At 48.1% G+C, this 12110-nt stretch overlaps 1 protein-coding gene across 1 annotated transcript in view; it reads left to right on the top strand.

Annotated features, from left to right (window-relative positions):
• The window catches only part of LOC119401986 (multidrug resistance-associated protein 1), an 81750-nt gene that overhangs the window by 5300 nt on the left and 64340 nt on the right, over nt 1-12110 (top strand). Inside the window, exons 2-3 of the mRNA XM_037669018.2 lie at nt 5280-5459; nt 8084-8209. Coding sequence (XP_037524946.1) covers nt 5280-5459; nt 8084-8209 — 306 coding nt within the window. The remainder of the gene's footprint in view (nt 1-5279; nt 5460-8083; nt 8210-12110) is intronic.

The raw sequence follows: 12110 nt of genomic DNA, 5'->3' as shown, positions 1-12110 counted from the left end.
AGATGCACATTCTGTCTCAGCCGGACAAATTAGTATCGTTGGACACTCCGTCTCGATGGCCATCCAGACTCTTTACCCGAGTCGACCTGCTGAGGGGTTCATCATAGTGACGACCCATCCTACCTGTCATTCTCATAACCTTTCAGACTTAGCTACCCTGATTACCGCCCCCCCTCTCCCCTCCTCTTTTTTTTCGTCTCTCGAAAAACGTGACTGTTGTGCTAAGACACGAGTTCAATGTCTTGACGAAGCTTACTTCATACCGGTGTCACACGGGCACTTTTGATCGCGATCAGCGCCAATTCGGATCAGAATAATTGATCGCGATCAATAATGGCCGCTGCTACACGGCCCAAACTAATCCGTATCGCACATGGCGCAGACCTCAGTTAAATCGCGATCTGGGATGCGCTGATCGCGCTCGTCTTGATATCCATCGGGCCTGATCGCGAATAAAAGTGACCGTGTAGAAGCACATCATCCGGATCGAGCCTACAACGGATGAGCTTTGAACTCGATCGAAAGTGCCTGTGTGCCACCGGTATCCCTACAATTTAGTCTCGCTTGACAACGCAATTGTACAGCCTTTGTGGTATGAACGAAGCACTCGCTCGTACGATTGTGGATGCCTCATACGCATCTCATGTGCGTTATCTGTGCCGGAGCCCGCAGGCGGACAACTTTCACCCCTCGTTTTTATCGCTATGCTCGCAACACCCTTCATGCCTCGACACACCGTTTTGATGTAGCTGAGTACTGACGGGGTATATATATCTATGCTTCTATTAGGTGGTTACAGAAGATGCGCGTCTTCCACGCGGCAAACATGCCCGCCACGGTGGTCTAGTGGTTATGGTGCTCGACTGCTGACCTGCAGGTCGCGGGATCGAATCCCGGCTGCGGCGGCCGAATTTTCGATGGAGGCGAAAATGCTTGAGGCCCGTACTTAGATTTAGGCGCACGTTAAAAGACACCAGATGGTCAAAATTTGCGGAGCCTTTCACTATGGCGTCTCTCATAATTAAATCGTGGTTTTGGGACGCTAAACCCCAACAATTGTTATGAACGCTGCCACCGCAAAAATAGCGGTCAGTGAAGGAGCTGGCCATTCGGCGTACCATGCTTGTTAAACGCGCACATCCGGCGTCTGGTCTCAATGATCAATTGCGACACACAGCTGCGATGAAGTGCCGGCGCGTTTGATTGCTGACCACTTATCGCTGAGGTGGCGGCGCTTACAAGGGCCGTAGCTGAGCACTTAATCGCTGAGTGGATAGACCATCCACCGATGTAGTCGATGAAGGTGCTCTAGAGTGCTTATTTGGGCCGGCTGGTACATGTCCATAGAAAACGCGAAACAGCATGGACAACAGGACAGAGTCCGTCTCTATCTTGATATCCTGTGGTTAACACTGTTTCTCATTTTCCGTGCCCAGGACGGCCAGAGCAAACAGAAAACGGACGAGAGGAAAAAAAAAAAAAAAACTCTCGACACGCAGCGCCTGTGTCGTCGTTTCTATTTCTTTGTTTCGTCCGTGTCCCGTTTGTGCTGGCCGTCATGAGTATTTTCCAACTCGCCCGATTCGCGACCCTATTACCGTTTTCTATGCTCATGAGTGCTCCGCTTATGCGATGCTCTTTGGGACATATTCGAATGTTCAGTCTAGAGCATTCCGGGAACGCCACATAACCTTCGCGATGCATCAGCGAAAACATTGCTGTAAGAGAACAGACTATTGGGCTAGTTGGTTTGTAACGTTCATTGAAGCGACAGCGCTGTTAATAGCGCACATCCCGTCCTCTTTCTGTGGTCCCTGTCTTAACAGCGCTATGGCTTCAATTTGATATAAGGCCGACAGTCGGCCTTATAGCAAAGTGCCACAAAACACGTTGAACGCGTCAGTGCCATCAAACAAACTGAAGGGCATTGAGGCAAGCCGTAACAAGCAGGCCAAGATTCATTCGAACCTCTGGGTTTATGTATTGCTGTTTAGAATCTCGGTGGCTGAGCACTTGAGCACGCTATCTCTACTGGAATGCCAACTCAGTGACCAGGAATGGAAACCAGGGAGCTTTTTTGTGCTCGCCTGCTGAAAGTCGTAGCATCTCATCTTTCGCATAAAAATTTTTCTGGGGATACATATAGGGTATGTCCGAAAAGTAATGTCGATGAGTCAATTAAAAAGATGTATTGACCACGTCAGTACAACACAATTGAAGGTTTCAAAATGGGCTCCTCCTGCGGCGATACATCGCTCCCAGTGAGATTTCCAGGCACCGAAGTCGTCACGGTTGGACTCTTGCAGAATGTCATTTAAAAAGACTTGGTGCAAGCCTCGTTGACTTCGTCGTCTGTCCCGAAATGATGTCCTTACACGGTAAATTTCAAGTGCGGAAACAGAAGGAAGTCTGGAGGATCCTTGTGAGGACTGCAAGGTGGCTGGTGAACCCTTGGCACATTTGAATCGACAAGAAAGCGGGTCGAGACGAAGGCAGTGTCGACTGGCGCGTTGTCATCGGTGATGGTCATTGGCGGCCTTCCAGCACGGGCTTCATCGCTGACCTCTTTACTACCTTCTAAAACGGCTTTATGCTGCCGGTACACATGAAGTTATGACTAACAATTATAACCAAAGATCTTTATCACAGGAAATGTTTTCACTTCGGACTTGTCGAGTTTCACACAAAACATGATGACAATCCTTTGTTCTAACGAGCGCTGCATCGTCGCTTGCACAGGAAATGAAAACGAGCCTCACGGAGGAGTCTCTCCTTACTCTCCAGATGGTATCATACGACAGTGCGACCGCATGTGCGTAAGCTTACTTCCACCTCCACCAATGTCAAGATGTTCTAGCCTGCTGTGAGCTGTAGACACTTTACAATTTTGTCATTGACATTACTTTTCGACAAAACCCTGTATGAGCCGATACCAAGATATGAGACTGGGGCACGCCATAGCGGTGGACTCTGGCTTGATCTAGACTACCTGGGGTTCCTTAACGGGCAGCTAAACCTATGTACATGGGTGCTCTTGCATTTCGGCTTCATCGTATCTAGTGAAGGAAGTGCTTCGCCAAAGGACCGCAACATATTCAATATGCAACGTGTTCAACCTGCTCTGTGTGGCGCTGTCTGCGGCCAGGCTTAAAACGTAAAAGGAAGACGAGAGGAGTGGGGCACGCTCTCGCTCACGCTCGATTCGCCGTTGTGGGCGGTTATTCTGGCTCCGAAGTTCGAAAAGTAAAGCCACGAGTTTCCATCTGGCTGTCTAAGTGTCATCTATAAGGTCTTCAGCTGGCCGCTGGCTCCGAGGCCACGACCCTGAGCCGATAACTTATCGCAGAGTGTGCTAAATAAATCCCGGATCGTTTAGCTCTGCAAAACGTAGCGAACAAAATACAGAATGACTTGGGGAAATCTCGCAATATCACATGCTCAAGTACTAGCACAGTTGTTCTTTTGAAGCGCCTGAAGTAACAGTTTCAGCTCTCTGTAATAAGGCCGTTTAACACCTAAAGCGAATTGGCCGCACATGAATCGAATGTGTCAGGAAAGCTGCCCGCGTGTCATACTTTGCGGTATTTGTTTACGACAGTTTTTTTTCCTCTTCAGATCTAATGAATCCACACACGTTTAAGTTCCCGTAAATCATCGGTCATTTTGTCTTCGTCCTTGCGCTAGTCCTTATCGCTCCGTTTGTGTGATTGCCTATATAGTCTTGAGCTGAGCACGCCAAAATGAAATACCATACAGCCCGGTTCCACACCTTGTTTCAGACAATTATCCCGCCATTTCTTGCTATATTAAAGCTACTTAGCACGTGTACTTCACCCAAAATATCGGTCCGAAATTGGCGCTCTTCGCAAAGCACACATAGCGCTGTACGGAGCTAATATAATAATAATTGCTGGAATTTTACGTGCCAAAGCCTTGATATGATTATGAGTGACGCTTTAGTAGAAGGCTCCGGGAATTTCGACCACCTGGGGTTCTTTAACGTGCACCTAAATCTAAGCACACGGGCCTCCAGCATTTTGCCTCCATCGAAATGCGGCCGCCGCGGCCGGGATTTGATCTTGCGGCCTTCGGGTCAGCAGTTAAGCACCACAACCACAAGACGACCGCGTAGGGTTCGCTGTTGTGAGCTGTCACCAACGCAATTTACTGCATAAGCAACACATATCTACACACGTGGAACATTACGGCATATTGTCCATAGCGTGTTTTATATAATATAAAAAAAGGTTGTTCGTTCACCTCGTGGAGGAAGCCTGCCCTGCACTATAAAACACGCAAAATTCGGTGAGCAGTTTAGCAGACAAAGCGCTGTACATGTAATTTAATTAACTGTTCATTTGGCGAACTGGTGCACGTAAAGTAAACGAAACTTGAACCACAACGGTAACGGCGAGCACAGTCGCCGAAAATTTGATCTGTGGGTGAAAGGCGGCAGTTCGTTACAGATGCGCCATCGTACATTCCAGCTGCGGCTCGCCTAAATTCTACGCTGGAAAGCGCTATCCGCGTCACGCATCATAGTCTGATTAGAATCGGCGATAACATTCGAGCAACTTCCGATGCATGAAGGCGCGTCTTGCACCGAGCGATAACTTCGTAACCTGTAAAAGATGGTCACGAAAAAAAAAAAACATACGCATTCGTGCGGTACAAAGTTGAGGCAGTTGGTAGGCGTTCATCAAGAAACAGCGTAAATCGTGCAGACACGTGCATAAGAGATGAGGCAATGGTCTAGTTATCTTTTCTGACGTCGGTGACTCACGCCTTACATTATTTTATGAGCAATAAAGAAGCATACGTGTGAATATGTGGAGTGGCTAGTGGCAAGGTTTTGGCACGGCTTAAATTGTCGAAAAGGTTGTTGTACTCGGAATTACAGCAGAGGCGGGGCGAGTCTTGAGCACGTTCATCTTTATTCGTATTTCCCTGGAGCGATTGGCCATCTGTTCGATGACAACCGCTGCCTTACGGCCAAGCGCGACAGCCGAAAGGCGAGTGCTCGAGAAAGACATAAATATCGAACGTGTACAAGATTTCTAAAGTGAAAACTTCAGCGCAAACCAGGACGGACCACCAAAAAGGGATGAGGCAAGCATGCATCTACCTTGTGATCCATCCTGGTTTGCGCTTAAGTTTTCAGCTTAAAAGTTATGTACGAACTAGGCCCAACCGAAGTTTTACTGACGCACAAGATTGCCTTTCTCAGGACGCCTTTGAGATCAAATTCCTGAGTAGTACAGGGCACGTCTTGATCGCAGGACTCCGACCTCTCCTGGAACCGCAGGACGAACCCCGATCTGACGACATGCTTCCAAGACACCGTGATGCTGTGGGTGCCTTGCGGTCTGCTGTGGACCTGCGCGCCGTTAGAGTTCCTTGCCATGGCGAAGAGCAAGAGCAGGAGAAGACCCTGGACCCTACTGACCATTACCAAACTGGTGAGTCCTTCAACAGGACAGAGCTTGACGCACTCTAGGTAAGATATAAATTCGGCTTAAAACTGAGGACGAAACAACGCGACCAAAACAGGGACGCAGAGGAACACATAACACAGGACGGTCGCTGTGCAGTAGCATTTGCACTTTTGTTATGGTTACGCTCTTTCATGATCAGTTCTAAATATGAACCAACCAGGCATCATGAAGTTTTTACTAATGTAAGTACAGCTGTAACAGTTTTTACAGCCCTTAGTGTAGTGATACGCCTCCAGCTGCTCGTTTCCACGCCTCAAAATTTAGTTCGCTGTAAAATTTCAATTCAGTTTGGCATGGTATGAGGAACATCATGTAGGTTCTGAGGAATCAGTATGGGACAGAGAGGGCCGAGCCCTTCTGCCACCAGACGGGCCCTCCGGACAGCCCTGAGTCGGTCCGCCAGGACGTCACTGTGCAGCGTCCGCTGTCACCACTGTCCACCTGGTCCAGCTTCACTCGATTGCGATCACTTTTATATTGTCGAACCGGCTTCTGAAAACAACGCGACGCGCTTCAACCGGTGGAGCGTTTTCAAAATCAAATTCCTGTGTTTTACGAAACAGAACTACGAAATGATCACGAGGCACGCTGTAGTGGGATTCCTGGTTAATTTCGACCGGTATGTCCCTTTTTCAACGTGCACCCAAATCTACGCAGAGTGGTGCTGTTTTTTGTGGGTTTCGCCTCCACCGAAACGCGACCGCCGTGGCTGGGAATCGAACCCGCGTCCACGAGCTTGGCAGCACTACACCCTTTATTGGCTAAGCTATACCACGCGGGATTAAAGTGTTTCGATATGATGTTCTTGATAAACTGTCGACATCAGCGCAAGATATGAAACACCCTTTTTAGTGTGTAAACTCAGTGTAAGAGGCGCGCTGGACGACGGAAACGCGTGAACCCAGTAGTTCTGCCCGTATTTCGAAAGTGACGTTGCCGGCGTCGATTCCTACTGGGCATCATTCGAAGTGCCCCCAAGACGTCACTCTAATGCCATTTCATTCTAACACTCAATCTAGCAGGACCAATGGGACACGAGTCTATGACGGCGCACTTATCGGTCACTGACGGTCAGCGCGCGCCAGCTGTCCCGGATGATGAAATCTCTATACAAGTGAACCTAAACAGCCACCAGGTCCCGTCACTGTAATGTAGACGAATAACTGCACTACGCACGCGTCCAAAATTGGCTGCCACGCGCTATAACCCGCCGTTGAGAGGGCTCCAAGACTGGACTGCAAGGCCGACAATACGAAAAAAAAAAAATCAGAAGCAAGCATCGTTTAAAATAGCTGTGTTCACTAATGCAGTTTTCTGTATGCCAGCACAAAGTTATTTAAATAATACAGACACTCAGGGCAACATGGAGGCTTGAACAGATGCGAAATAGTTAACTGGGAACTTCTCTGGAGCAGACGTTTCGACAAGAGGACTTGTCGACGAGATACCTGCCCCGACAAAGACATGTCCACTTGTTGAAACGTTCACTCCGGCGACGTTACCTGTTCAACGATTTCTCATCATCATGAAGTTATGACATATGACTGCTGACCCGAAGGTCGGGGGGATCGAATCCCGGCCGCGGCGGCCGGATTTAAATGGAGGCAAAATGCTAGAGGCCCGTGTACTCAGATTTAGGTGCGTGTTAAAGAACCCCAGGTCGTCGAAATTTCCGGAGCTCTTTACTGCGGCGTGTGTCATAATCATATAATTGTTTTGGAACGCAAAACCCCGAGAATTATTATTATTACTGCTGAATCATTATCACTGCCATCACTTCACTGCCGACGAAATCGTTCTGATCTCTTATTTCTCTACAAGCTAGTCCACGGTATCATATCCTGCCCTGTACTTCTCAATTGTGTTAATTTTCGAATACCACGTAAGTTAACCAGAGAGAACAGACCGTTTCATGTACCCGCCTGCTTCTTCCAACACTCTACCGTTCACAGAATACAAAGTCTTTATAATGTTAACTTTCTTGATCTTGACGTTTTTCATAGTCCACAATCATTGTTTTTATCCGAGCTTTGCACTGTTTTGACATAGTATGGCACAATGCACAAAGTCTTCCCTTCTTAGTCTTTCCACATAGTTGTATATATGCAATCTAATTTTTTATTCCCCTTCAATATTTCTCATATTGTCTTATTTTACTCCTCCCCTTTTGTGTTCATTTCTCTTTGTCTACGTGTTTTTTTTGCTCTTTTTATTTCTGAAGACTGTCTGTATTGTATTGTTTTTTTATTGATTTTTTTTTGCGTGCGCCTGCACAAAGACCTCACGGTTGTTCCTGGGCACATTAAATAAATCATTGATTGATTGATTGATTGATTATTGTTATATTATTATTATTATTATTATTATTATTATTATTATTATTATTATTATTATTATTATTATTATTATTATTATTAAAGTTATGACATACGCAAAGAGACAGCAAAAGCGGAAATATTTACTTCATTTATGTGGGATTGACACCAAGGCTTTATTTGAGATCCTGTCAGTTGTGGTTTGTTTCCACAGTAGAAAAACGAAGTGATTTGAAGATTGAACCTTTTTACTTTTTTGTTTTCTCCATGCAGTTTTTCTCTCTGGTGCTGATCGCCACTTCACTCAGCGAGCTGGCGAACTGCTTCACGAGGCTTGGTCGGGGCGCTCAGCTTTATCCAGTCGACTACGCGGCGCCGTCAATACGGCTCGTTACTTTCGTAAGTAGGCCGTGATTGTTGTCACACTTGCCTGTCAACTCATGTTTGCAGCATCAGAAAGCGGTGAGGTTAGTATGTTCAAAACCTAGATAAGCGAAAGTGCGGTTTTCTTAACACGAAAGTGTTTTAGCCGGGATCCACCAAGATTTTAATCACGTATTTCCGTCACGGAAATACGTCAGCAAAATGAATGCCATCAAATGGCAAAGAAAAAAAAAACTATAAGAAAAATTACACCATCTCCCGCTAAAGGGGACCATGAGGCGATGCGAAGCCGGAGCACTTGCACGATCGCGTTCCGTTGGCGTTCGTTGGGCATGCTACCGACCTCGCGTCGTGGAACGCGAAGAGGGACGCTACGCGCGTCGTATCTTCCATCTAGCCTGGCCGTTAATTCTCACAGGGCGAGCGGGGAACGCGGTCTACAGGCGGGCGAGAGGGGGGCAGCGTAGGAGAGGAGAGAGAAGAGGAGGGGACGCGCATGCGCTCGAGCTCATCGCGGCGTTGCGCAGGAGAGAATTTCGGCGTGTCTAGCCCGCGTTTCAGAGGAAGAGTGGAAAGGGGGAGGGAAGAGGGGGAGGGGAGAGGGAAAGTGGAGAGGGGAAGGGGAGAGGGAAAGTGGAGAGGGAATGTGGAGAGGGTGAGTGGAGGGTATGCGCATGCGCAGTAAGGGTGGTCACGCCGCACACCACCGGATTGAGCTCGGCCTTAAGATACTTCGCATCTAAATGTTCCGCTGACAGGAGTTGAACCCATGACCTCTCGGCCCGCGGTGATGGCTGGCGGGCGTTTAGCCCACTGAGCCACCGCCATACACATCACGGAGGGTACCTGAACGCGCCTTTTATCTTTCACACTTTCTTCTCACAGTGCTCTTCGATGGATGGGTTGATGCCATGAGGAGAACGCTCGTGCGCTTGGTGACTGAAGACGTGCGCGTCTCGGCTCTGCAGACAACCTCACTTTCTTTCCGCAAACATCACCAGAGACCAATGTGACTCATCTCACTCGAAAGAACACGACGAGAGGATTGCGCCGATACCATCGCCAAGACCGTGAGTGCATTTTCCACTTCTCAACGGCTTCTTGAAGTATCGACGCGGCGGCGGCGGCGGCGGCGGCCTCGCCAAGCCAGACGCGCCATGCGTCCCGCCATAGGGAATGCATAGCCCTCGTCAAGCCTAGGCGTTGTCGACGATTCTGGCGACAGCAATGAGTTCAACTTCGCTTCCAGGACCTTCTAGTGGTCCCGAAAATCACCTTGTTCCCTCCGCTGGTGCCAGCGATGAACCCTCAATGGATTTTCAAGAAACTCAAGTGGATTTTACGACTCAACGCCACGAGACGCCGCTTGCGCACAAAGCGGCGCAAGACAACGACGGCAACTGGAACATAGTGATGCGGAAACGCAGTAAAAAACAGCTCAACAAGGAAAGTGTCAGCCTGCACCAAGCCAGCTGTCAAGAGAAGAACGCCAACAAACCTTTATGCAATAAGGAAGAAGCTTCGCAAGGCTTTCGCGCTAGAAATTCAGGCAAGCCTCCCATCCGACGGAAATTGCCGCCACTACCTAAGAGTGACATCAAAGTAATTATTAGACCCAAGAAAGGCCTACTCGTTAGCAACTATAACAACCATGATATTGCACGGTCAATAGTCGCTGCATGTGGAGATCCCCACAAATGCAAAGATGGAGACATCTTGACTAGACTTCGCCACGGATCCAACATTATTATAGTTAGCACGCCAAGTGAGCAGGCTGCTGATGCAATACGAAAGCTGGATAAAATAAACCTCCAAGGACAGATGCACGAGGTCAACGCCTACGTGGCTGCACCAGAAGGCGTCAGCAAAGGCGTCATACATGGAGTAGACAGAGGTACCACTTCAGAAGAACTCCTGGCTCATCTCAGAGTACGAACTCAAGGAGTTAAAATTCTGCATGCCAGAATGCTGGGACAAACAAAGACTGCAGTTATCACATTCGATGGAGACTTCGTTCCTCGATACGTGAACTACTACGGAGGCGAAGAACCATGCTACCCGTACAAGCCAACCAAGCAAGTCTGCAAAGTCTGCAACAGGCTAGGTCACCGCTCCGACGTTTGCCCTCATCCAGAGAACCCTGCGTGCGAAAGATGTGGGACAGAAAACCCGGAACAAGACCACACCTGTGAGTTACAGTGCGCCTTGTGCGGGGAGGCACACCTAACTGGCGACACTCACTGCAAAAAGAAGCTCAAGCCAATTCGACGACACGTGCCGCGATCTGCGCAAAAACACACAGGTACCGCCGGACGACGGAAATGGTTCAGCTCTGATAAGGACTTTGACTCATCTGGAAATGAACTTGAGGCCACAAAGCGTCAGCCCCGCTCTCTATCTCGCTCCCAGTCGGCAGGCAACGAATTCACCACTACCGAAGACGACACCTCCTCAACCAGTTCAGCACCGACAGCTAAGAAAATGAAGAAAAAGAAAACCAAGAAAGCCTCTAGGAAGACGGCTGATCACCAGAACCCTCCGTCCAGTCATGAGCTGAGGTGGGCAGATATCGCTTCTTCCGCTGCTCCGAAACACAAAAATCTATCACAGCTTGAACAGGAGAACAATTCGTTAAAAAAGGAACTTCAGAAACTTCAAAAACAACTGCAGACCGAACGACAGGACTCCCTTCGCAGAATAAGGGAACTAGAACTCAAACTAACTAACAAAATCAATCAATTAGAACATCTTGAACCATCTAAAACTGCACCGCTCTTAACCCAGCAACAAAAGCAAGTTGCTGCAGAAGCTATGGAAGTGGCAATACCAACGCTCGACAACCCATCCATAGGAAATAACCTGACCGCGAACGATATTAAAGACATTTTCTTAGAACATTTCCGCCATTTCGCCGAACAATTCAATGAACGACAGGAAAAACTACGCAGCGAACTAGAAACTCAGAGGTGCTACACCGAGGAAGCTTTGGGCTCCATGCAGCGACAACTCAACAAAAGAACCGGAACCACGCTAAAACTGAAAGGCGCAAAAGCTAGCCGTATAGACAATGATGAATCGCAAACCTCTGGCACCGATCTGCCAGCAGAGTTAAAGAAATAAATCACTTGTAGGAAACATGGCTAGCAGGACATTCCTTAGCAAGCAAAATACACCGGCCCAAAACATTGACATTTGGCAATGGAACTGCCGCTCGTTTCGAAACAAAGCGGCAGCACTCCACAACTTCATTCAAAACTCTATAACCCCTCCAGACGTAATTTGCTTACAAGAGGTGGGTACACAACCCGCTAAACTACGCAATTATTACGTCTTGGGGGAGCCCCAAAACACCAAAGTACAGACGCTGGTGCACAGGCAGGTCACGGCGATTCAAAAATCTATAGGCGTACCAGAACTCGACACTAATTTTCTTCTAATTGGCGTCCTACCGAACAAAAAAGCGAAAACCAGAACTTGGATCCTTAATATATATAGTTCGCCAAAGAGCAAAGGCTCTGACATTCCAGCAATTTTAACGGCAGCCAAACGTGTGGCGGGCGCCAGGGATACACTTGTGGTGGTGGGCGACTTCAATGCGCCCGCAATTTCGTGGGGTTATGCCACTGACTCCCCCAAAGGAAAACTGGTTGAACGCACGATAGAAGACCTAAACCTTTCTATCTTAAACCATCCAGATACCCCTACACGAACTGGCAATAGTGTCAGCAGAGACACGGCTCCTGACCTCTCTCTAACCAGCAATGCACAACATGCAACTTGGACAAACCTTGGTGAAAATCTGGGCAGTGATCACGACATCATCTGCACAGCCTTAAACTCACCGAAAATCCGCAAGGCATTGGGCAAAATAATCTTAACAGATTGGGATAAATTCCGTAAACATCAACGATCCCTC

This window comes from Rhipicephalus sanguineus, chromosome 8 (genome assembly GCF_013339695.2).
Source record: "Rhipicephalus sanguineus isolate Rsan-2018 chromosome 8, BIME_Rsan_1.4, whole genome shotgun sequence".
Taxonomy (NCBI): domain Eukaryota; kingdom Metazoa; phylum Arthropoda; class Arachnida; order Ixodida; family Ixodidae; genus Rhipicephalus; species Rhipicephalus sanguineus.
Note: the sequence above shows the minus strand (reverse complement) of the source record. Positions and strands in the feature narration are given on the sequence as shown.